Source organism: Symsagittifera roscoffensis, chromosome 10, assembly GCF_963678635.1.
Source record: "Symsagittifera roscoffensis chromosome 10, txSymRosc1.1, whole genome shotgun sequence".
Lineage (NCBI taxonomy): Eukaryota > Metazoa > Xenacoelomorpha > Acoela > Convolutidae > Symsagittifera > Symsagittifera roscoffensis.
Window position 1 is genome coordinate 24353297 of NC_087071.1, and position 27715 is coordinate 24381011.

The 27715-nt window shown below is 34.2% G+C and overlaps 2 protein-coding genes across 2 annotated transcripts in view; one reads left to right on the forward strand and one right to left on the reverse strand.

Annotated features, from left to right (window-relative positions):
* The window catches only part of LOC134855176 (V-type proton ATPase subunit B-like), a 431995-nt gene that overhangs the window by 69577 nt on the left and 334703 nt on the right, over nucleotides 1-27715 (reverse strand). The gene's annotated exons all lie outside the window — the stretch shown is intronic.
* The window catches only part of LOC134855018 (glycoprotein-N-acetylgalactosamine 3-beta-galactosyltransferase 1-B-like), a 291770-nt gene continuing 281579 nt past the window's right edge, over nucleotides 17525-27715 (forward strand). The window contains exons 1-3 of the mRNA XM_063871398.1: nucleotides 17525-17741; nucleotides 22393-22503; nucleotides 22744-22944. Coding sequence (XP_063727468.1) covers nucleotides 17525-17741; nucleotides 22393-22503; nucleotides 22744-22944 — 529 coding nt within the window. The remainder of the gene's footprint in view (nucleotides 17742-22392; nucleotides 22504-22743; nucleotides 22945-27715) is intronic.

A 27715-nucleotide genomic window follows, 5' to 3' on the forward strand; every position in this document is an offset into this window, starting at 1 on the left:
AGTTCAGAGATGGTATTTACTTAAGATACGGATGGGAGCCAACCAAAACCCCACTCACATGTGCATGTAGTGCTGATTTTTACTTGACCCATGCGCTTCACTGTGCAAAGGGTTGTTACACACACAAAAGACACCATGAAATCAGAGACACATTCGCCAACCTCATGAACGAGGTTTGCCATGACGTCGAGATTGAGCTGAAACTTCAGCCGTTGCAAGGCGAAAGCTTTGTTAACAATTCAACTACAACTGAAGATGAGGCACGACTTGACATTAAGGCAAGCGGACTCTGGGGTTCACGATTCAGCCGCGCTTTCTTTGATGTGAAAATTTTCAACCCCCATGCCAAAACATTGCGAAAACTGCATAAGGATGCATACAAATACCACGAAACGCTGAAGAACTCCAATATCAGCAAAGAATTTTAAACGTAGAGCAGAGTAGCTTCTGCCCGCTTATTTTTGGATGCACCGGTGGCGCTGCTCCAACAGCCACGCGGACGATGCAGCGATTGGCCGAAAAACTAAGTGAAAAAAGGCAAGAAAGCAAGAAAGCTATCCAGAATCTATGAACTACATAAGAACTAAAATAAGCTTCGCGCTCCTGAGGAGCTCAATACTTTGTATAAGAGGGTGCAGATCGCTACTCAAAGTTCAACTTATCGACAACTCCCTAAGCGCTATTGTAGAGGAAGGATGGCTAAGATAAATTAACATTATGACGATGCATTTAATGCTGATTTATGACTTCATTGCTGATATATATGCATTTTTATATCGCTGGTATGGCCCTATCCAGCTTGTGCACTTACCGTAACTAAACGGAAGGGCCTCTTTTGTAATTTAGTTTTTTTTTTAGAAAATATAATATACTAATTTTTTATCATGATGGTTTAGAACCAAATTGTATGTGATTTATTGTAAATAACATTTGTAAATTGATGTTTTATCGTCATTTAGATTAGTTTGTTGTAAAAATCCTGACGATGCACATAGTTGCGAAAACATTTGAAATTTACTTTTTAGCAAAAATTTCTTCACAACCAATTTAAATTTCTAGCGATCAGTCGGTTCATTTTAAAGTCTTATTTTTAATTTCGCTTTTAATCGTCCGCATGTTTGACCTCGAAACTTTCCGAAATTTGAACGACGAATTGAAATACGAGCTGTATAAAGACTTGATCGAAAATGTTACTTATTTTAAACGAATTATCGAAAACTTAACTGTATCAACGAAAGATGAAGAAAAAGGAAACAAACTTATTGATCTAGAAAATTTCAAAAAACACGGGCAATTCGAAAATTGCAGAAAACAAATTTGAAAATGAATGGAGCAAGTTTGAACCTCGGAGCAGAAATCAGAACAAACGAAGTGAAAATAACCAAGAAAGCAAGAATAACCAAGAAATCAGAATACAAGCAACCAATATTCAAGAAGAAAAATTCGACCAACAACGAAAAAATTTATTTTTACCACGAGAAGGAGAATATTCTGGCCTATTACTGGTAGACTCAATTGTTAACAGAATCAATGGGGAACAAATATCGGAAAATGTGTTGGCGAGAGGATTTGGTGGGCACACAATTTTTGCATTGCTGGAACGCGTGAGAATTAGTAAATCGCGACATTTTAAACATGTAACTACGCTAATTGGAATAAATGACTGCCTCTCAAATGATTTCGACGCGAAGGAAGCCGTGAGTAGCTTAAAAAAACTAATTTATCTCGTAAATCATAAATTCTCCCGAGAAACAATTTCACTATGTACTGTAACTCCCTTAGGCTTTTAGAAAAGATTTTAATCCAAATGTACAGAAGCTAAACAAGCAATTCTTAATTTAGTACGGAATGTAAAGGACTTGGGCGAAGTAAAATTGGATATTTTAGACATAAACAAAAATTTTAGTCAAAATACCGATGCGCTTAGCTCGGATGGTTTGCATCCTTCTGATGGGGGTGTTGAAATTTTGGTGCAAAGTTTTAGAGATTCTTTTAGAGGTTCTGATATTAATGCAAACACATGTGAGATTACAACCCGCCCCAGAATGAAGCAAACCCAACAATCATCAAATTTAGATCCAAAAACGGCAGATATGATACAATTTTTCCAAAACGGTACAAAACTGTTTAGGAAATACTAGTTTCGCATTTTTTCTTGGTGCAAACTTTGGCGATTATTTGATTTATTATGCTGAATATTAAATTCTGGTTGTTTTGTGCAATTTTTCTAATTTCCAAGGCTCAGATGGAAAATATAGAAAAAACCATTGTTTACTGGGGCTATCTAAGCTGCCATCAAAAGATATTAACATCGAAATGTGGGCTAAATGAGCGGAGAGCTACCGCACTGACTCATCTTTTCCTTTTTGCGTTGCTACTAACCCAAAGTGAGGATGTTGAAAAAAACCCTGGTCCTATTGAAACCATTGAAACAGTCTACGGCATCTGCTCAAAAAGTTGTGCAAATCTTAAATTTATTCATTTGAATTTTCAAAGTATTATTAGAAAACGGATGCAATTGAAAAAATTTCTTGATGATATGGGCGAAAATACAATTATAGGAATTTCCGAAACGTGGCTAAAAATGAAGATAGTGACAATTTATGGAATCTCCACTCTAGAACGCATGCGATGTTCAGATATGATAGCAATCAGCGGTTAAAAAGAAAGGCGGTGGCATTTTGTTATATATACCAGTCAAATTGGCTCCGAAATTGAGGCCTGATTTAAATTTATTTGATAAAGAAAAATATGAGTCAGTGTGGGTTGAGTGCAAATCTACATTTAACATTTCCATTAGAGAAAAAATGTTAGTTATTTTGTGTTATAATCCAAGCAGATCAAACTTTATTGATTTTTTGGAACAATTAACGCTTAACAGAGATAATGCATTTTCAGTTTCTAATAAAATTGCGCTTCTGGGTGATTATAACATAAATTACCTGGATAGCAAAGAAAAAGAAAATTTAGATTCTATAATTATTCCATATAGATTGAAGGTTTTTTGTCCAAACGATGAGACCAGAATTAGTTCCTCAACTAAAACTCATATCGACTACATTATCAGTGACTATGAAACAAACGGCATTTAATTTTGTTTTGATACACCATATAAAACCGACCATTTTGCTTCATTTATTTTGACGGATATAAAATGCGGCAAAAGTTTACCGATAATAATTTCGACTTTCAATAAGAAAAATTATCAGAAAAACGAATTTTGCAATACACTCTCCGCTCTTCCTTGGTATCTCTTATATCAATGTACAGACGCACTAAACATGTTCTCGACGATGATTTATTTAATTTCTAGTGCTCTTCAGCAACATGCTCCTATCGAAAAAAAGTTTGTTTGTAATTTTAAACCAAAAAATGTGTTGAAAACGGAATGGTTCGATTCAGAATGTCAGCAATTGTTGATTAGGAAACGGAATTCACTCAGATCATATCGCAGTCAAAGCACAAGCGATAATTGGTCAAAGTACCAATTTTTACGTAATCAAATGAGCCAATTGATTAGAAGTAAACAACTCGATCATTCAAAAAATTGTTTTTCACTTCTCAGCACTATCCAACAAAAATGGAAAAATATTAACCAAGTTAGAGGTACATGTTCTGGCAACAATCGAATTGCAGTTCTACGAAATTCCTTTAGTGAAATGATAACCCAAGACAAAAAAATTGCCAATCATTTAAATCATATTTTTTCAAACTTAGGCGAATTTTTCGGCGCTAAAAAGCCTCCGAATTACAACAAATCTGCCTCTGAATCTGCGCCTTTCCATTTTCAACACATTACAGTGAAGCAATGCTTTGATATAGTTCAAAAAATCAATGTCAGAAAACCACTCGGACCTTGTACCGTACCTGCTTAGGCAATCATTGACGGTCAATCAGTTATAGTTCCACATTGGTTTTTTGTAGATATTGCCGAAGTTTCAAAAATTTTATCTGTAAAATGTGGTTTGTACCCTTTTTGAAACAGTATATTTTTTTTCGAAATTCTCACTCTATCCCCAATTTTGGATTTTGGTTTCGTGTATTTCATGAAATAGTTTTATACAAAATTGTTTAAAAAAATCATTAGTTTTCCGATTTCTTGGAGATTTTCCAATAGATCGATTTTACGATAGTTCAACGAAGAATCAAATTTTTACAATGATCTTCAATGTAACGGTGTATTTCGTGGTTTGAAGAGTGAATTGCCGTCTCTCTGTAAATGCAGCTTTTTGTTTCACTGATTGTTGAGTAAACTTCAATTTTTTCCTCCTTGCAAAACCTTAAAAAATTCCTCCATTTTCTGTTCCTTTATCATCCTAAAATTTTCAGGAGTGTTGTGTGAGAAAAATTTGTTTTGAAGGCTTGTAAAGTGTCTTTGGCATACTTTATTTTCACTATTTGAACTCTGACAAATCTCGGAAAATGTCAATAACAAATAATAAACACTTCTCTTTATTGTTTCGAATAGCTACAAAAACGAAGTCAATATAAAAGAGTTTATTGTTATTTTAGAAAAATTTGAAGTCTCCGGAAACGCTTGACTAGTGGACCAAACTTTGTATACGATGTCTTGGTTTGTGAGTGTTGTTCTACTTTCTTTTCTGATGAACCACTCGCTTTACTCAAGTTTTGGATAGATCCGTACGCAGCTCTACTTCTAGAATACAATTTGTTTAGTCTTGTTTTTTCAGATTTTGAAAGGGATCCAATTTCCTCTGTCTTTTGTTTCGGCATTCTTGTTGATAACAAGTTTAAGTGCGTGTTGAGTTGCTTTCAAAATATATTAGCATCTGGAATTTCGATGCTTTTTCGCTTTAGTGCACACACAAAGTCTATAAAAGATTCTTTTGTATCTCAAACATCTGATATGATGTTGTCAGACTGACTGAGTTTAATTCTAGGAAATTCGAAAAGGGACTGTAAAAAGAACCAATTTTTTGGTACAATCTCCACTTTTTCTCGCTTTTGTTCCATTTTCTGTTTTTTTGGATGTTTACTTTGTGATTTATAAAAACCTATGGAAATAAAAGAAACTGTTCCATACTATGTCAATCGTTTAAGGACAAAAGGGAGATAATAGATATCAATTGTAACCATTTAATTGAACTTAAAATAATTCTTCTTTTGTGTTGAGGAGTTCTTTTTTGTGTTAGTTCTGAATTTGTTTTTCGAAGTTTTACTACGTCTTCTTTTCGAAGGTCTCGATGTTCTCTCTCCTCTTAAAGTGTTTACTAATTACTCGCTCAGAAAATGAATGAAATTTTTTTGGACAATTATGAATTAGGGAAGTCTTAGGGAAAAATTTTGAAAAATTGGGAGAATAGAGACGTATTGTGTACTCATCTTCCAATAAATTTGTCTCTATTTCAGTTGATAGATACATTTTAGTTGGAATTGAGCCACTTGTAGAGCAATTCCTACGTGAATCAACTGTTTATTGGTTTGAACCAATAAGTAGGTGACGATAAGGAACTGATGTTGCACCTTGATACCACTTTTTCGTGTGTGTTTTGTAACTTTACATCTCTTCATAGTTTGCTTTGATGAAATAAATTGTGTTTGATGTATATTGTATTCAGACCCTTGTGTCTTCCAGCAGTGGCAGTTTTTACAAATTGTTTCGAGTTTGAAATTTTTTCACAAGAATTTTTAAATAAAGGCAGATACTTAGCTCTGTTGTTGGTAAGACTTTCAATCAAATCAAAATCAAGTTCTTCGATAAATTCAAGGTTTTTTCTTTGCCTTTGACTATAAAAAGCTGGATATTGTTGATAAAGGTAAAAATAAATTTGTCAAATGCTTGTTGAAATGTATCAATTTTTTCACCAAGGAAAAAAAGATGAAGTTTTCCAGATTCACTTGGTCCAAGCAGGGAAAAAAACGCGTTCTTTGGTAGATATTAATTTGTTCATAGCTTTGGAGAAGGTAGAATTCAAACAAATGTACTTGATAAGATAGCTACCCAAACTGTCTTTTCTTCACATGTTGTGGATAACATTATTCGAACGATTGCACATACTAGCATCAACACTTAAACAACAAGAAATTGGCACCGAAAAACTAAAAGAGATCCGTAAAGTGTACATCCAAACAACTTCCATGATTTTCGTTCATGATTTGATTTTCTTCATCAAAAACAAATTTTCCTAAACTGACGGGCTTTTCACATTGATCGACTCTCTAAAATCTAGAAAAAATTTTGACAATAACGTTTAAAAAAACTTTAAAAAGGTAGTACAAAAAGTAAGTAAGTATAATGATTTAACATTTTAAAAAAAAGACATCAAGTCCGTTTTCCGTATGCAAATGCTTTTTTTTGCACAGTGAAGAGTTTTTGCATGATGAAATGGGTAGCTGCTACACCTCCAATCAAATTCGTCATCTTTAAATATCAAGTACTGAACTTTTGGGTAAGTGTAGTTATCCAAGTTTATAACCTTTGTATCCCAAAAATTCTGACAGAATCTTACAGTTTTCATAACCTTTAGCAAAAAATTCCGTGTCCGAGGCTTCCACATTTTTTTCGTAGAAAGAAAGGAATATCCTACAGATTGTCCATCCTTACACACTACTAATTCTTTCACTATTTTGTTTTCAATACGTTCAACATCCAAAACAACCAGGCTCAATATGTTAAAAGTTTTCTCTGGAGTTTTCGGTTAAAATGATTACCATTTGAACAATGCATATTCTGATGAAGCGAATTTTTCAACATATAAACAGAAAAGTAGTGCAGTCAGGTGACCATGAAAGCTTGAACTGGGGAGACTAGGTGCAACATAACAATACCAGGTCCTTTTAGATTTCACATATCCAGCAGAGTCATTTAGAATTGCATGTAGTCTAAAGATTTTGGAGCTTTCAAAAATTAATCCATACAGGAATTTACCTATCCAATCAGACCTCCTGAAGGATTTGTGGTCCATTTTTTTGCACACTTATGTCAGACTCCAAAAGAATACGGGTACAAAGAATTAAATTTTTTTCTGTTTGTATTTGATGAAAAATCTTGCTTCATAATCCAAAAAATATGAGAAGTTCTTTCAATTTTTCTACGTTAATTTCGTTCATTTTCTACAGTGCATTCGTCAAAATAGATAAAAGTTTTTTTCCGAATTTCACTACATAACCTCCATGTTAATCCAAACTTGTAGAATTTGGACGTAGACTCACAAAAATTTCATTTTGAGAGGACTCTGCTTAATGGTAGAAAAAAATTCACATAAGATCTCGACCGGATACCAAAAAAATATAACTGATAGAATGTCGAAGAAATGAAAATCATTGGAAAAATAGCAGTTTTTACATGCGACATTTTTTGGGACTTTTCTTGAGGAAAAATTTGATAAAGTCTCAATTTCTTACAAATTTTTAAGATTAAACTTCTTGAAAAACCATTAATCCAACTCATACTGTTCAACACCAATGCTAAACAAAATAAAATTTGAGGATAAATATTTAAATTAAAAGACAAAAAAAACACAAGTTGTTGTACATGAAGGAAGTTTATCAAGTAATTTATCATATTCTCTTCTTTGTAGTTGTAAATATTGCTACTTTTCCCTTGATTTTCACTTTTTCGACCTTCTATCAGTTCTGTTTTAGGTATCGGATCGATATCCTATGTGAATATTTTTCTACCATAATGCAGAGTTCACTCAAAATGAGATGTTTGTGAGTCTACGTCCATTCTGCAAGTTTCGTAAAATTCTTGATTCTATAACATGATACATTTTTTAGGCCTTTTCTTGAGGAAAAATTTGATAAAGTCTCAATTTCATACAAACTTTTAAGATTAAACTTCTTGAAAAACCATTAATCCAACTCATACTGTTCAACACCAATGCTAAACGAAAAAAAAAGTTTTGAGGATAATATTTAAATTAAAAGACAAAACTCAGAAAAAAACACAATTTGTTGTACATAAAGGTTCTCAACAAACATATAATCTCCCAAAATTCGGGACAGTTCTTTGAATTTGTTCAAAGTTTAGTTGACATAGGCAACTTGTTTCATTGCTTCATTCTCTTTTGCAGTGAAGAGTCGAGTCTGGAGGTAGGTAAGTTTGTTAACATTGTACTTCTTGATCGTGAGAAAATTTTGTCTTCTATTGAAAATTGCTATGTCATACAATTTGTTGCAGTTGGCAAGCTCCTGATCCATAGTTGACCCCTTGTCAGAAGTGAGTTCCAATAAAGGAACGAGTCCAAGGTTTTCAGCGTCGAGAATAACAGTATTTCTAATTGCCGAGATTTTTGCGAAAAAACTAAACATTTCAGCACAAAATCCAAAAAAAAATACCGGTTTTCTGACCATTCACTTACCATCACAATGAAATCTTACCACTCTCTATCTTAATACATTGGGAAACCTATTCCCTATCTTAAAACAGTAAATAATTAATCCTTATACATAGGGAAATATATACACTACCCTAATACATGGGAAATTCGGCGCCAAAAAAAACTCACCATCTGAACTTAGGTATCTCAATACATTGAGAAACATATTACCTATCTTAATACATTGGGAAATCTATTCCATATCTTTATACATAGTTTGCAGACCGGATGCTCTTTTCCATCTTAATACATGCGGATTTGCACCCACCCCCCACTTCTCACTCTTCTACTACCTACGAAGCTCCGTATTGTCTCTTATTAATCCGTGGATGTTAGTTTAGAAGTGCACGTTTTGCTGGTAGAACTTAATGATGTATAAGTTTATTTTTTTCTATGATAAGTGGTGATCGTAATGACTTGATATCATCACGTGTAAAAATTTAAAACTAGGAGATGTCCCGCAATCAGCTTGCAGTATATTGTGCTAATCGCACAGTTATGTCAAAAAAGATGAACAGTAGTTATATGGTTTATGGACTTAAAATTTCTTTGGTTGGGTTATCTGACTATGTTAAATATCACGCTTTTTTGACAGCTCTTCTTGTTCAACAGATCATTCCAATTATTTTGCAAACACTCATCAAGTTGCATTTGAAAAATTTTGTGTGAGAGTGGAGGAAGATAGCTAGCTGAAAGTTATGCACCGAAAAATTTGTCTCAAAACAAGGAAACTTCCAGACAGAATAAATAAAAATCTTTAATATAAAACAAAGCACCCAACCCCCTCCCCCTTTTTTCCTCACTCATTTACTACTTTTGTATCAATTGCAAAACAACAAAAGCAAACGACAAAAAAAGTGAGAAGGAAAAAGAAAATAGAAAAAAAACTTAGAAGAAGTGAAAAAATCAATTTCAGAAAAACTGACGAAAAGCACAACCAAAAGCAATAAATAAATTTTTAGTAGTTTACGAGAATTTACCAAGCGGACCACAATGTTTTGGTCACTAACTGATGCGAAATGATGCAATCCTAAGGGAAATTTTTTCATATGAAACTATTGAGCGGTTCAACTGTTTGAAGTTTTAAATTTTATATTCTTTCGCATTTTAGCCCTTCCAGCCTTATAATTAAAAATTTACAGCCTCAGCAGTTTCTTACTTTCAAACTGAAATCATAACTTATTTATTGCTTTCATTTGTACTTGCAATCACGCAAAACTCCATCCATTTTTCCTTAGTACTCATCTTAGCGCTGCACAGAATTACTAGTAGGGCATAGAAAAAAGCGCATTCCTCAAGGTATGTTTTTTTTGTCTGAGTTGTTCACTGGCTGGGCTAAAGTTTGGGGAGGTTATAATGGACAAGAACAAATTTTGTTACTACAACCGACTTGATTTAATATTGAAGAAATTGTAAATAGAAAATACAAATCAAACAATTTCGCACTTAGGTGCATAGTCAGGATTTTTACGAAAGTTTGATCTTTTTTACGAAAAAAATATCATTTAAAATCTTTTCTACACAAAATTTTACATAGTTTGAGTTATAAACCATGATGCTAAAATATTAGCCAACCACAGTTTACCTCTAAATTTTATTAATTACTTTGAAAACTCCGTCAACCTTTAAAAATATTTTAAGGAACTTTCGATGGCAGGGCCAATTTTTTTTCAGTTTAAACTCCCAGATGCAGGTACTTGATTTTGATTAGTGATCTCTAGAAACTGGTGAAGCAAGTGCAACACAAAGTACATCGACTCCAATCCGAGAGTTGCCGGAAATAGTTCCTAACATGGGCTTCCTTCGACACTCTGAATAGACATCAAGAAATGAGCTACACAGACAAAAAGGTCTTCATAACAATGCTCAGTCGGGATTACTGGTTGGTACATAACGAAAGTAATTTACTTTAAATTGGGGTAACAGATCTTGACAGTATACGAACAGCAATTGATCAGCAAAATCTGGCTCGCAAAGATTAGAAATCTATCAACTATGTGGCTACGCTTTAGCAGTAATCGATTTAAGAAAACGACACCTGTTGAAAATATAGCTTGAAAGATACCCGAACGTAATGGAGGTAATAATTAGCTCTCTTGAATAGTAAGAGAGATCAGTTTTAGTTGAAAAAAGGAAGTTTTGCTGTCCTTATAACAGGCCAGGAATGGGAAAATGCTAGAATTTAACAGATTTGCGAGAACATTTTTCGAACACATTTCTGGGTTGAGAGCATATTGAAAGAAACATTTATAGAAAAACCAAAAAATACATTCCAGTGATAGCTCAGTATTTTTCAAATACACTATACAAAAAAATGGCAGAAAGAGGCTATTTTTTTCTTAAATACCCGCACCTGAAAGAAATATAAATTTTGGTATAAATAGAAACGTTCAGAGACAAAAACTGACAAATCAAAAATCCTCTCAAAATCTCAGATTCAACGATATGTATAGATTCATGATAGGGCCACTGGCAAAACTTGTCAATACTTTGTCCGACAAAAAGTTTTTTTTGCTGGAAAAACGTTTCCCAAAAAAATTGGCCACTCAAAAAAAACGTTTCCTAAAAAAAAATCTTCAACTTGAAAAAAGTCAGGAAACAGGTGGGCTGTGAGTAATAGGAGAGGCCAGTAAAATCACGCCCTAAGATTTCTATACGAGCTGAAGCGTGGTTCACTTAGTGATTACCACGTCTTGTTTTTGACTGTAAATAGGACATTGTTTGCTTCCGTTTTAGAATGTTTGGTGAAGTTTACTATCAAACTTATGGGCTGGAAAGCGCTTGTTACTTCACGGCACGTAACATTTCGAGGAATCTGTTCAAAAAGTCTGCAAACTCCGGGCTGAAATCCCCGATCTGAATATCTCAGCGGATCGCGAACAACTGGACTCTATGCAGCAAATTTTAAAAAAAGATATGTTGACGGGTTAAGCGGGCCAGTTTTTCAAAGCAAATAATATGTATATCGACATTTTACTGCCTTGGAACCATCCAGCTGTTTCCTCAAAACTGACACACGGGCTTAATGGAACACTGCCCATTTCGATCATTAGATCAAACTATTTTTTTCATTTGTTGGCAAAAAAACTCAGTGGAAAAGAAAAAAAACGAACTGCACAACGAGATTTAATGCACCAAATTTTCGGGGAAGCGTTTTTAACTGCGATGACTTTGAGATTATACAACTAAAATATAGAAATATAGTTTCAAGAGCTCATACTAACATGACAGTGTAGCAGAACAAACTGGCAATATCACCCATCGATTCAAAAAGTTTTCTCTTTGTCGACGAGGTGTCAAGAGCTTCCTTTGCCATAAAGCTACCGAAAAAAAAAATACATGGACAACGAGTGTTGCAGCTCATAAAATGACGCTGATAACAATTCGCCCGAATTCCAACTGGAGGGTTGAGGTTTTTGCTAGCCGACCTGTTCAGAAACAAAGCTCCGACAAGAACATAGAATCCTTGAAAGTTCCACCATAAATAAACTATTTGATTTACCGGAAGCTTCGGAAAACATACCACCTGAGAAAGCGCAAAGAAAAAACCTAGAACAACAAATATTGAATTTTGAAACTTTTATTTTGAGATGAATTTGCTGTTCTTCCTTTTAACAGCTTGGTTAAAACTTGTTTCGGTTTTAATTTGCTTACCAATAAAAAAAACTTATTATTGGGCTCAATCGCTGTTTTAACATAAATAGTTTTTAACGCAAATAAGCAAGTTGACACAAGTCAACTGTTAGTGCAAAACAATGTCTGAAATTTTTTGGTTGGATTTTGCGAAAGCACTTTTATTAGCTTGTTAACTGATCGACGTAAGAAAAGAAATCTAGGATATAATACCCATATGAAACTAGAATGACAAAAAATCAGAAATTAGGACGATTTAACTTAAATTTAATGCGGGAAAAAAACGGAAGTTAGCAGGAATTATTGTATCGGGTCCCGGTTGTTAAGCCCAGCTTAACTGGATCCTACGGAGGGGTCTTTTACTTTGGGGATTGGAACTTACGTTCATTTAAAAAATCCTAGGATGGGGGGTCTTTCAAAAAATTAAGGACCCCCTTCCTGGGATTTTGCTTCACACGAGGTCCCCCTTTAGGACCCGGGTGATTTTCATTCATATACAAAAATGCATCTCACAGAGTTTTCTCACAATTTTATAAGCTTATGGTATAAATTTGGTATGGTAAGCAATTCATGGCCAACCCGGATGCCAAGTTACTTAATACAAATGTGACTCATTTGTGGATAACTATGAAAAAGAGTCTCTTTAAAGTCCACCCTCAGGCATTGGTTGTTTAATGAATCTCATAAAATTCTCACTAATTTTTTGTTCCAAGAAAAGTATTTTTAAAAGGTATTACTGCGCAATTGAACAGTTGGAAAAACAGAAAATACTTAAAAATAGTCCAGTCTTCATTACAAAATTTGCTTTGTAGCATGCTGTTTCAAATAAAAAACAGAATTCAGTTGAAGGTTGAGATAATTTGGCGCTCGACTAAAGTCTCCATTTGGGTTAGACTCATTAGCTTGCTTCAAGTTCAATTGAACCAGTGTTTTGATTCTGCTTTATCACTGACTCAGCCTTTGCATAAACTCCTCCAGCGTTAAAATCTTCATGAACAGATCAAAGAATGCCAGTAGGTACTTTAGAAGTTGTAACACAAACTGGATCTGCTGGTACTCTCTGGCGCACCGCATGTCTATTGAGGAAAGCAACATCAAATTAAAGATTGCGCGAAAAAAAATCCAACCGCACATAATGAAGGTCTAAGCATTGATCGGATTGTTTTGGCGCCTAGTTTAAAACAAGCATTTTTCATTTCTAATTTGCTGTACCATTTGCTACTTCTGCAGAGCAGCAAATGTGACTGAAAAACCCCTAATATATTAAACACTTTCACTAATAAAAATCTTGATCGGCTTGAAAAAATTGCAATGAAAAAAAGGAGAGAATTTGGCGTAAAATGTGGAACAATTGTGTTTGTTTGCTTATTGACAATGAATGGAATGCTGTTTAGTTTTTATTTAAGTTCAACCAACGATATTAAACTAAGTTACGATTATGTGTCCAGTTTGACAAACAGGAAGTACTTTTCGCCCAAAATCTTTACAGATTATTCAATTCGAGGCCAGTTTAGCTCGACATGGGTCAAAGATGAGAGTTGGAAAAACGTCAAAGTGCTCTGTTTTGTGGTGACAAACACAGAAGTATTAGGTTAGAGTTCTTCTCATAAAAAACTTTTCAGCTTTTCGAGACATATTCGAATTATCCGAATTCCCACAATTTTGTTGTAGCGTTGCATTTTTTGCAACAAAACTTATTGTTTCGGTTATTCAAGAGTTGGCAAATTTTTTTTTACTTTCTAATCAATAATTATTAGTATCAAAAATAAAGCTCTTGAATGAAATTGAATCCATGTGTTATGTCGCGCTGATTCATTATTTTTGCTTTCTGCAATGAAATTTTTACAGATTTAAGCTAATAATTATTGCCATAGTCTAAAAGAGACTTTGACCTTGGAATCATTGAACAAATTAAGTGTTACATCACAGTTTGACTTTCTACTGAGTGTCCGGGTTGATAAAAATCGCTAGTCATATACTATCACAATTGTCAAACTAGCATTTCACAAGCCCAGAAAACTGCCTGATACCTCTAGGATTTTTTGTTTTTTCAAATGTGCGACTAGCTTTTTCTCGTTGGGTGTCGAGAAGTTTGTTTTAAAAAATTCGTAGAAAAAACGATATTGTAAAAAATTGAAATTTTTTTTCATGATTTTCTCCATTTCATAGACTTTCTTTAAGATTTGTTCGCTTTTTCACATATTTTGAGCATTTCATCAAGGTTCAAGAAAGACAAAATTAGAATATTGTGGAATGTGTTTTTCTGCTGTCTAGTTTATGCATTTCAGAAACCGCTTCGTCCAATTCATCTTTATTTAGTGCATTCTTAGGATCAACGATTCTAATAGGCTAAAAATATTTAATTATTTAAAAACTAAACGTTCGAAATATGAATTCTAGCGTTTAGAAGTTTCGAGAAATTTTTAATATCGGGCATGCAATTTCTTCGATTTGAAGTTCCGTCGACGACCTGTTGCCCTAGATCCTTTCTCAGCATGTGAAAGTAAACATTTTTCGACTTTCGCTTAACGTTTTTGTGATCAGTTTTGATCAGAAAAATTAAAAATTGCTCAGATGAGATAACCGCCAAAACTCACACAGATTAACAGCACTTGGAGACTCGCCATAAAAGTTACTTTTGTGATTTCACACACATTATTAAATGAAAAAAAAATTGAAACTTTTTGTGCACGGCTGAAAACCTTCTTTTTTGAAAAGTTGAATTTTTGTAAACCGCGGCCTCCTTTTTTGACAGAAATTAGATTTCAAGTTAATATATAAAACAAACAATTTCTGGCTTCAAGCAAAACACATACTGATTTCTATTAGCTTTGTTCATAAAGACTGTGCATGGACTACGTAATAGACAAAATCACTCAAGTTTTGCATTGCTAGAACTTGTTTCGATATTTATTCATTTATGCCTTAAAATTAGTCGGACAAAACATTTTTTTCGACTGAAGCTGCTTGACTAGTTTTTGTAATGAAAAAAAGACGCGTCAATTTTTTGGGTTTTTGTCTCTAAGATCAGCTTTGATATCAATACACAGGGTATCAGCTTTGAAGATCCTCAGTCTTAGTTTAAAAAATATTTTGAAAACAAAAAATACTAGTCACCCGGGTTGACCAAAACTTCTAATCATACAATTTCCATTTATGAAAAACTTCTTGTCATACAATTCCATTCAATGCCATACGTACAGAACATTGTATGAAATCTCTATGATAAAGATTTTTCCATAAATGAATACTGTATGATAGGTGTTTTCCATAAACCAAAAATTTTGATGTTTTCTTTCAAAATTTAGTTTCTGAAAAGTTTTTGGTTGTGTTTGCAACCGAACACAAGTGACAAAGACCTTGGTTACTCAAAACACCAAAGGTTGGACGGTCTTGCATTTACAATGCGTAGCAAACGACCTGAATATGGATGTTTTTCACAATTGATATAACAAAAGTAACGAACTTTTATATTTTGGCAAAATTTTTTAATGATGATTATTTTAAATTTTTGAACTTTCAAGTTATCAGACATTGATCAAGGCTTACATTAACACCCCATACAAAGAAATAGGAATTTTCAGCGTTTTTGAAAAAAAAATTCAAGTGAAAAGAAAATAAAAGCCAATTTTATTGTATCCAGGACTACGTTATGCACACAAAAAATTAAATTTTGCATGCAAAAAAAAATTTCGAAAAATGTTTGTTTGCGTACGAAATTCGATTTGCAGTTGAAAAAAAAACAAAAATTTTTTTGGGCCAAATTTTCAAAATTACTTAAAAATTTTTTGTGTCGCCATCAAAAAAATGCCAGTCATACAATTCCCATATATGGGAATTGTATGATAAGCATTTTTTTCAAAAAAAACGAGAACCTCAGTTTTTTATCACCAGACTGTTTTATAAGAATCTAACATCCACAGAAATAATTTTATACCAGTTTTCAACCATTTTTAGAAATTGTATGAAAATTGTATGACACGCATTTTTCCATACACTTGATGTATCGAATTGTATGATAACCATTTTCGGTGTATGGAGGTCAACCCGGGCATGCAGTTTGTAGGAGAAAACATTTTTTGAAAAAATGCTAGTCATACAATTCATACAAATGGTGAAATTGCAAGACTGGCGTTTTTTAAGCCTTTGACGTGAAGTTTTAATACTGGCATTTTCTTTGTGTAGATGTCAACAAAAATAAATTCAGAAAAAAGAAATTAGCTGGAATTTGACTTAAACTGAATATAGACTATTCAAGCAACACCATTAACATTTTAAATCCTTGAGGTTTTAAGAAATTCGATAACATATTTTCTTAATTTATAAAATCTTTGATGCTCAGGAATAATATCAATTTAGATCAAATCCTTGGGCGTTTCATAAACGAAGCGTCAAATTTTTTGTTCGTAATCGTACCCTCCAAAAAATCCAAGTTTCTGTTATTTGCAATTCAGCTTGCTCAACTGAAGAACAAGTTGCGAAATGCTATACTTCTAAAAAATTATTGGACAAAGTCTTAGTTTTGTGCAATATTTCTGAACTTTAAACTAGAAACAATTAGAAACTGCTTTTTTTTTAGTTTTTGCTTTTCTTTTTTTTCGGCGTTTTATGAGCCTTCTTCTCACTCTGAAAAACTATTAAAAAGTTGCAAAAAATGGACAGAATTTATTAAAAACAGCAATCCGCCCATTGTGCGCAACTTTTGCAAGCACATTTGAGCATTCAGATGGTCTTGACATTTGAGCTTTCGGAAAGCTCACGGTCACCGATATTGCCAACAATTTATAACTAATTAAAAGAAAAATTCAATCATGTTGCATTGATCTTTTGCGAAATGCTATACTTCTAAAAAATTATTGGACAAAGACTTAGTTTTGTGCAATATTTCTGAACTTTAAACTAGAAACAATTAGAAACTGCTTTTTTTTTAGTTTTTGCTTTTCTTTTTTTTTCGGCGTTTTATGAGCCTTCTTCTCTCTCTGAAAAACTATTAAAAAATTGCAAAAAATGGACAGAATTTATTAAAAACAGCAATCCGCCCATTGTGCGCAATTTTTGCAAGCACATTTGAGCATTCAGATGGTCTTGACATTTGAGCTTTCGGAAAGCTCACGGTCACCGATATTGCCAACAATTTATAACTAATTAAAAGAAAAATTCAATCATGTTGCATTGATCTTTTGACAGTTCAATGCATTTTCGAAAACTTCGTTGCTTTTTAGTGTCCTTGCACTGTCTGACGATCAAAATTTTTTCAGAAGTATAAGAAATTTTGCGATAAATTTTCCAGAAACTGTGTAACGATATCAAAGACAGTTTCATGCACAATATTAGTCAACCAACACGAAACATTTCTTTGAAACTGATTTTCAATAACACTATACTTATGCAAAACATTCAATGAAATGGATTTTAAAGGCACCAAAAATTCAAAACTGGGTTCAAACAGCAGATTTTTGAAAATTCAATCAAGTTACTAGTTATCGTTCGTAAGATTAAATTGATGTTTTACCTTTTTATTTTCTCGCCTGATTAATTGCTTATTGACAATGAATGGAATGCTGTTTAGTTTTTATTTAAGTTCAACCAACGATATTAAACTAAGTTACGATTATGTGTCCAGTTTGACAAACAGGAAGTACTTTTCGCCCAAAATCTTTACAGATTGTTCAATTCGAGGCCAGTTTAGCTCGACATGGGTCAAAGACGAGAGTTGGAAAAACGTCAAAGTGCTCTGTTTTGTGGTGACAAACACAGAAGTATTAGGTTAGAGTTCTTCTCATAAAAAACTTTTCCGCTTTTCGAGACATATTCGAATTATCCGAATTCCCACAATTTTGTTGTAGCGTTGCATTTTTTGCAACAAAACTTATTGTTTCGGTTATTCAAGAGTTGGCAAAATTTTTTTTACTTTCTAATCAATAATTATTAGTATCAAAAATAAAGCTCTTGAATGAAATTGAATCCATGTGTTATGTCGCGCTGATTCATTTTTTTTGCTTTCTGCAATGAAATTTTTACATATTTAAGCTAATAATTATTGCCATAGTCTAAAAGAGACTTTGACGTTGGAATCATTGAACAAATTAAGTGTTACATCACAGTTTGACTTTCTACTGAGTGTCCGGGTTGATAAAAATCGCTAGTCATATACTATCACAATTGTCAAACTAGCATTTTACAAGCCCAGAAAACTGCCTGATACCTCTAGGATTTTTTATTTTTTCAAATGTGCGAATAGCTTTTTCTCGTTGGGTGTCGAGAAGTTTGTTTTAAAAAATTCGTAGAAAAAACGATATAGTAAAAAATTGAAGTTTATTTTCATGATTTTCTCCATTTCATCGACTTTCTTTAAGATTTGTTCGCTTTTTCACATATTTTGAGCATTTCATCAAGGTTCAAGAAAGACAAAATTAGAATATTGTGGAATGTGTCTTTCTGCTGTCTAGTTTATGCATTTCAGAAACCGCTTCGTCCAATTCATCTTTATTTAGTGCATTGTTAGGATCAACGATTCTAATAGGCTAAAAATATTTAATTATTTAAAAACAAAACGTTCGAAATATGAATTCTAGCGTTTAGAAGTTTCGAGAAATTTTTAATATCGGGCGTGCAATTTCTTCGGTTTGAAGTTCCGTCGACGACCTGTTTCCCTAGATCCTTTCTCAGCATGTGAAAGTTAACATTTTTCGACTTTCGCTTAACGTTTTTGTGATCAGTTTTGATCAGAAAAATTAAAATTTGCTCAAATGAGATAACCGCCAAAAATCACACAGATTAACAGCACTTGGAGACTCGCCATAAAAATTACTTTTGTGATTTCACACACTATTAAATGAAAAAAAAATTGAAACTTTTTGTGCACGGCTGAAAACCTTCTTTTTTGAAAAGTTGAATTTTTGTAAACCGCGGCCTCCTTTTTTGACAGAAATTAGATTTCAAGTTAATATATAAAACAAACAATTTCTGGCTTCAAGCAAAACACATACTGATTTCTATTAGCTTTGTTCATAAAGACTGTGCATGGACTACGTAATAGACAAAATCACTCAAGTTTTGCATTGCTAGAACTTGTTTCGTTATTTATTCATTTATGCCTTAAAATTAGTCGGACAAAACATTTTTTTTCGACTGAAGCTGCTTGACTAGTTTTTGTAATGATAAAAAGAGGCGTCAATTTTTTGAGTTTTTGTCTCTAAGATCAGCTTTGATATCAATACACAGGGTATCAGCTTTGAAGATCCTCAGTCTTGGTTTAAAAAATATTTTGAAAACAAAAAATACTAGTCATGCAGTTTGTAGAAGAAAACATTTCTTGAAAAAATGCTAGTCATACAATTCATAAAAATGGTGAAATTGCAAGACTGGCGTTTGTTTAGCCTTTGATGTGAAATTTTAATACTGGCATTTTCTTTGTGTAGATGTCAACAAAAATAAATTCAGAAAAAAGAAATTAGCTGGAATTTGACTTAAACTGAATATAGACTATTCAAGCAACACCATTAACATTTTAAATCCTTGAGGTTTTAAGAAATTCGATAACATTTTTTCTTAATTTATAAAATCTTTGATGCTCAGGAATAATATCAATTTAGATCAAATCCTTGGGCGTTTCATAAACGAAGCGTCAAATTTTTTGTTCGTAATCGTACCCTCCAAAAAAATCCAAGTTTCTGTTATTTGCAATTCAGCTTGCTCAACTGAAGAACAAGTTGCGAAATGCTATAGTTCTAAAAAATTATCGGACAAAGTCTTAGTTTTGTGCAATATTTCTGAACTTTAAACTAGAAATAACTAGAAACTGCTTTTTTTTAGTTTTTGCTTTTCTTTTTTTTTCGGCGTTTTATGAGCCTTCTTCTCTCTCTGAAAAACTATTAAAAAAATTGCAAAAAATGGACAGAATTTATTAAAAACAGCAATCCGCCCATTGTGCGCAATTTTTGCAAGCACATTTGAGCATTCAGATGGTCTTGACATTTGAGCTTTCGGAAAGCTCACGGTCACCGATATTGCCAACAATTTATAACTAATTAAAAGAAAAATTCAATCATGTTGCATTGATCTTCTGACAGTTCAATGCATTTCCGACAACTTCGTTGCTTTTTAGTGTCCTTGCACTGTCTGACGATCAAAATTTTTTTCAGAAGTATAAGAAATTTTGCGATAAATTTTCTAGAAACTGTGTAACGATATCAAAGACAGTTTCATGCACAATATTAGTCAACCAACTCGAAACATTTCTTTGAAATTGATTTTCAATAACACTATACTTATGCAAAACATTCAATGAAATGGATTTTAAAGGCACCAAAAATTCAAAACTGGGTTCAAACAGCAGATTTTTGAAAATTCAATCAAGTTACTAGTTATCGTTCGTAAGATTAAATTGATGTTTTACCTTTTTATTTTCTCGCCTGAATTTGGGCTTATCCAATCATCTCAGCATACAGCTACTGAGAGTGATTTGGCATAAAGAATTTCTACACTCAAAAATTCTGTAAAATTCTAGATGAACAAAAAGCTGAAAACAATACAATCAAGCAATATTTTTTATGTTGTTGTAACAAACTTGTTTGCTTGCTGTTTATTCAGCCGGGCAACTCTTGTTGAGTTTTTTAAATTAGTTTCACTCGTTTTAGGGGTGAGAAGTTTGGAAATCTGTTAAATGGAGATTTGAAAACAAAATTGCTAAACCGAGATCTCATTGAAAAGTTGATTTTAGAAGGAACTATAAAAAATATACAGACTTCAGATTTGTTGTAACTTTATATGATATTACTTCGATTATGTGGTTTTAATAATAGATTATAATGCATTTTGTTCGGCAAAAATTTTATATATTTTGTATCTTCATTATATTATCATAATTAAAACACTCTGCAACTGTTTTTTTTTGTATATCAAATTTCATACGTACTATACACAGATCAAATGCAGATTGTTCAAACATTATCTACAGATTACATAGAGATTATATACAGATTAAATACAGACTACATACAATTTATACACAGATTTTATACAGACAATATACAAAATATATACAGACTAATATATTGAAATAAAATTATAACGTAAGCTTTTTATTGAAACTTTGTACTGATATTTGATCTAACAAACTTTTTAAAATCCTTTTTGTAAAAATAAGTTGCAGCAATAACTATTTGCACTTTATTAATTGTTTTTGGGTAGTATGTTGAAATTTTTGCCATAAAATTGCGCTGAAAAATTTGGTTTTTTAAATGGTACTTAAAAAGATTTTTTAAATGGCACTTAAAAAATTTCTGCAAAAAATTGTTTTTCTTACGAAGAAAGTCCTTGATGCAAAATTTTAGAGTGATCTCTGGAAACGTTTAGCTTGTGGTAAACATTTTTCCTAAAATGATTTCAGCTCAAGTGAGTTCAGATTCTTCTGTATATAATCGAGTTTTCTCCATTTATGTCATGAATTTTCTCCATTTATATCACTGCGGGGTCACGCCCCTCGCCTCAGGGATTCAACCCTTTTGCCACTTAATGGATAACCCTTTATTACTACTGTTCGACATTCATTTTTGGCCGACAAAACCTGATTTGTTTCTAGTAACGCCATAGGCGCCAATATGGTCCAACTTTGAGGGGGTAACACCGAGAAACAATTTTCCTGATTACAAATTTCATTTAAATTTGTGAAAAAAATAACAATTGAAACTCTGACTGTTCAAAACTCAATTTGTAACGTCCTCTATACTTTTTAAGCATCATAATCAATTGTGTACAGGTTTTATCTAAATATTATCCCTATATTATAAAAAAAATTATTTGATGAAAATTATAAAAGTACAGAATTTTTAGAGCTGAAAAATCAATTTTTTTAGCATTATAATCTATGTTTTTTTGGTGAACAAAAAATTCTATCTATCCGTATAAAATCGATTCTCGTACGGAAAATGGTTGTAGATAAATTGACTCTTTTCTCACGTCAAGTGAGTTCAGATTCTTCTGTATATAATCGAATTTCATCCATTTTTGTCACTGCGGGTCACGCCCCTCGCCTCAGGGGTTGGACCTTTTTGCCTCCTATGTGGGAACTCTTTAGTACTATTGTTCCACATTCATTTTCGTCCAGCAGAACTTGATTTTATTTCTAATAGCGCCAGAGGCGCCAATATGTTCTAACTTTGAGGGGGTAGCACGCGGAGTTTTGGACCAAAATGTACCCAAAAACTTCCTAGAGCTCCGAAACCTAATTGGGTTGACCTAAAATATCCCAAACTAAATAATAGAGAATTTCGAAAGGTTATGTTATAGCCTTAGTTAAAAATTGACATGCATTCTTTTGATGAAAAAACTCATTCAAACTCTCAATTGATTTTTGGATATATTTCAAACTCAAAAAATTAAATCTTACTACCCACTTCTTACTCTTTTTTTTCAGACACCCAGACCAAATACATCCTCCAGTCGTGGGGACCCAAATGCGACATCACTCTCTACATCGCAGACAAAAACAACTTCACCTTCCCCACGGTTAAAGTCACAGAAATGGGTAAACACTCAAAGTATGTTGTATGGGTTCCTAGATATTTTCCCAAATCTACTAATTGAGACGTAGCGCTCGTTTCAAAGACGGTTTCAATCTCACAATTCCTTTTGCGACCAATTTTTTTAATGCTGCAAGTTTTTCTAGAATAGATTAATAATTTATTTAAAAAATGCTCGCACTTATATGTGAAGGAGTTCGACCAATTAGGGATCCATCTTCCAAACTTGTTTGTTTCATAAATAGAAGGACCTCAATGGACGTGGACCAAAGTGAGAAATGCTCTAAAATTGATCCATGACAAGTATTGGAGCCAAGTGGACTGGATTCTCAAAGTAGAAGATGACTCATATGTTCACGTGCCGAACTTGAGGAAATTCTTAGCTGGACGAGACAAGACGAAGACAGACGAATATTTTGGACAGCGTTTCGCCCCTTATGTAGAAGGTTAGCGATATCAATTACTTAAAGGAATGTTTTATCATGCAGGGCAAAATAACTTCGGGGAGGGTTGCTGCGAGAAAACGAATCTTGAGTGTATAAAAGGTAAATGATCTTTTCTAAGTAGTAAACTCAAGTTTCATTGTCTCCCAACAAACTTCCCCGAAAATCTAATGCCCTGCAACACAAGAAAAGATAAAGTTACACCCAGTAGATAGCAAGGTCATCAAAACGATTGTTTACATATTGTCATACGAGATTGACAAACGTGATCATATTTATGTATAAGCTCACTATGATGAGTAAACTTTTCTGTTTGTTCGGTTGATCTCGCAAAGATACCCAGCATTAAGAATACGAGCTAAAGCTCAGACAACAATAAATGGTTTCATAACTCAGTTGTTTTTATCTCGCTTACGTATGAGACCTCGTTCATCAATCCGTTCGGATTCAATATCAGTCACGATCATACTCAGCGGTATGACATGGCACAGCCAGGAGGTTTTTCGAAAAACCCGTTAAAAATTAATCCATTTTGGAAGAAGTCGTCAGCTGAACTACCATTTGAACGGTCTAAATGGGCAGAACTACATGAGATGGCGGTGTTCGCAAAAGATAGAATCGAGGTACGAAACTTACTAAAAGCTAAGCTTGCACTATTCGTACCCGCAGAATCCATACTTGAAGTCGAAATAACTGGTGGGACGGAGGCACAGAAAAAAAACGCGACGTGAAAACCCAAAGAAGAAAGTCGGTTTGGAAGACCGCGATCAAAAAACCAGAGAAAACGGCGTCCTGTCTCCTTGGGACAAGGCTGATGCAAAAGTCCGCAGTTATCTCTTTCTATGTCTCGGCGCGGAGGGACAGCGCTAGGTTCACCAAAAGAGGCCAAGCCTCGACTTGCACAGTGTTTCAACAAAATAGCTCATGACAATCTAACAAGATATTTTTGTGACCACAAGGATTATAGCGTTCGAACGGTACAATTTTATCTGTAGAAAACAAAAGAAAAATGAACGCCTAGAGCAATTCCACGATGACCTGGTCGAGTTGGCTTTGCAAGCCGTTTGTGGAGATTGAGAAGACGAGTGGCGAATTCCGTGGTAAGGCACACGGGGAACACGAAACACAAAAGGTCAAAAACCACAAACTCACTAAAATCTACAACGAAGTCAATGTTATAGGTGCGGCAAACAATTCGGTCCCAACCACTTACAATCGTGCCAAGCAAAAGACAAAAATAGCTCAAAGTGAGCCAAACGGGGCCACTTTGCAAAGAATGTAGATCTACGAACGTCAACTATCCGGAGGATAGGAACGACGAACCACTAGAAGAAGAAGTGGACAACGACAACGAAATGGCAGAAAATTACCCAGTTGCGTTTGCGGAATTCACATCCACGGACGGATGGGAAGAATTCCAAATGGATAAACTTTCAGTTATAGCAATATCAAAATCATTTGAAGCAAAGAACACACAGACATATTGACTGAATATGACCTCAACGGCCACCGCGTAAATTTGAAAACAAGGACGGAGGTCATATTCGCCATCCTCGAACTGGGAAGCCCGATGTCACTTTCAAACCTGAATATACTTGAAGAAACCGCTAGAATTTTAGCGTGTTATAACGGTGAATACATCCTTCCAAATGGGAGACTCATTATCGCTAAAGAAACCGGAGGCTGGACAATACAATCCGCATCGTTCATCACCGTAGATGACCAAAAGCAAACATAATAGGTAGAAACCTATTACCACATTTAGGAATCAAATTGATTCAAGAAAAACCAAAACGATATCAAATGTAAAGTAAACAAAAATGGGAGAGTCAAACACCGAGGTGAAACAGTGGGTCAAATAAAATTTCAAACAAATGTGCAAACGAATCGGAAAATAAGAAAATCACGTAATGCGAACGCAATTCAGCAAAGACTCAACGCCGATTCAACAAGAAGGGCGCTGAATTTCAATACAATTACAAGAGCTGGTTGAGATAGAACTCAACAAACTAATTGATCAAAACCAAATAATCAAATTGAGCAAATGTTTGGATCAATAGTTTATTAGCCCAATTGTTATAACCTTAAAAAAAGATCAAACAGTCAAGTTGGCACTAGATTCTAAAAAGATCAACAATTTTATCTACAAAAAATTAAATACCAAATGCCAAACCTTGATCTGCTTTTAGATGAATTTAGACAAGTGGTAGAATCAGAGAAAGCTGAACAAACACAACTTTTAACGGTTGATCTGCGGAACGCTGATTCAAAATTCCCGTTGGAAAAACAAACCAGAGATCAATGCAACTTTAGCCGCCACTTGGACTTACCAATTTCAGACTGATTTTTACGGCCTCACAGATATTCCGGCCGTTTTTCAGAAAGCATTTGACCTGGCCCTCACGAAATGTACAAAAACATAGGCTTATTTGGACGACATATTGATAATAACGAAAGTATCCTCCAAATTACATTAAGAAAATTTACAAACACTTCTGAAAAAAAATACCCCAGAACATCTCGCAATATTTCTGAACAAATGAAATTTTGAAAGCAAACAAGTTGAATGCTAAGGTTACAACATAAGCAGTGAAGGAAAGAAACCACTCATAAAGAAAACAGAGGCTATTGAAAAACTAACACCACCAAAACTTTCAAACAAATGAAAAGTTTCATAGAACTATACATCACCTCACACAGTAAAAACCTTATTTAGCACAAATTGCTACCAACCACCACTCACTGCTAAAAAGTACACAGAAAAAAAACCACTTAATGAAAACCTGAACACAATGCAGCTTTCAATAACATTCTCAAGTTAGTTTCAGAAATAACTCAAAATAAATGTTTTGTCCAAAACCTAGATACCCGCGTGGTTTGCGATGCATCCACATCATCCGCACTAGGGGCAGCATTGGAGCGAAATTCTCAGGAAGGTTGGTTGACCATAGCTTGTGCGTCACGTTTTCTAAATTTTCTACAAGAAAATATTCTGTCAACGAACTAAAAATACTCGGGGTAGTTTGTATGATCAAACATGTTATTTAACTTATACGGAAAAAACCTGGCCGTCATCACGGACAATGAAGCTCTAATCAGCGCATAAAGGGCAAGCAAAACATCCAAAACCAGTCAAAGTAATTTAAACCGATGGATCGACTTGTTAATTACCTTTAAATTTGACCTTAAACGCTTGGCGGGGAATAAAATGGGACTAATAGACAATTTGATACGGAATACAGTTGGGTTAGCATGCGACAAGGAGTCTGAAGTATAATCAATTAATTCAATCACAAACAATCTTGAAATAATTGACAACATCATACTGAAAAGTCTAGCCAATCAAAACAGAGCACCATATCGGCTGATCGAAAAGCGCAAGGAAAATAAAAGAACGCTTAAAAGTACTTCCAAAAACTCAAATCAAATTCAAAAATTCCGCACTTTCTGGAAGCGGTCATTCTCAAACAGTTACATCAAATCAGTTCCGCACAAAACCATCTCAAACTCAGTCGTGCATAAATTGCAACAAACACTCTAAAAAACTTGTCCACTTGATTCAAGATAATCAAAACACAATGTGACGTCGAAAGGATTTCAAGGGGTTAAAGGGTGGTTTCCTTCCGGTAGAAATAACCACACTCGACCACTCGACTCAAGACGTAGGAGCAAAACGCAATGGCATGGTGCATCAGATGGGAAGAAGAGCTTGTCTGACAACCGAAAAACATCCGCATACGAGAGCCGGACGAAATCAACAACAACCAAGCCACAATCAAAAACTACGCCCCCGACAACAACAGGAGTCAACAATTCGCGGGAGCTACTCACAGCTAAACTTAAGAAACAATCACTCCTACCGAAGAATGTTTTCACCGGACACCAAAACTCAATCGACATCAACACTTAATAGAATCACTAACCACACAGAAGACCTTAGAACCTCAGCTTCCAAACAAATTGAACTCGCCATCGAAGTGCAGGAAACGCACGAGCACTACGTAAGCCGCTTGCAGTCTCCAACACAATGCAGTCAAGAGGAACTCGGACCAAATATCGCAAATAACACAAGTAGAGGCCAGCCACAATCTGATCACAAAGAAACATCAAACGGGATAAAAACACCGAATCGGAACAGTCAAACAGGATACAAACACCGAATTTTAAGAAGACACGCCTCTGTTTCTTGGCAAATTACATAAAGTTCTCGGAGTGCGATTCAATGCCGCCGCCACCAGGAGAGATCGAAAAATGCGGCCACTCATCTTTTGTATCAAGAAACGAGACCGGGAGGCCCTCAAAACCTCTAATGGGCAAGATTGATTCAACATTTGGAACAGAATACATAAGCGATAAGATTGTCTTATGATCGATGATAGAATCATCAGCACGACGCAACTACGACAATCAGTGCTAGACAGCATACATTCACCGCACCCTGGATCAGCAGCTATGTTGAATCTGTTCCAACATGTTTGGTTTCCAACAGATTGCACTGCCGATATTGCACGAAACAAGGTCAACACCTCACACCAAGAATAAGAAAACAGCACTCGTTCCAAATGGAGCCAGTGGTAGAACCAATCGAAAAAATCCAATTGGAGTTTGCCGGGCCCCTCCCTGACGAACTAAAGAGGGAAGCATTTATTTTGGTTGCAATAAATGAATGGTCAAAACTTCCCACTGCAAAAGTTGTCTCAAACACAACGGCAGACATTGTCATAAAGTTTATGCAAGGACACATCACGAACAATTGGGTACCCCGAAGATTAAG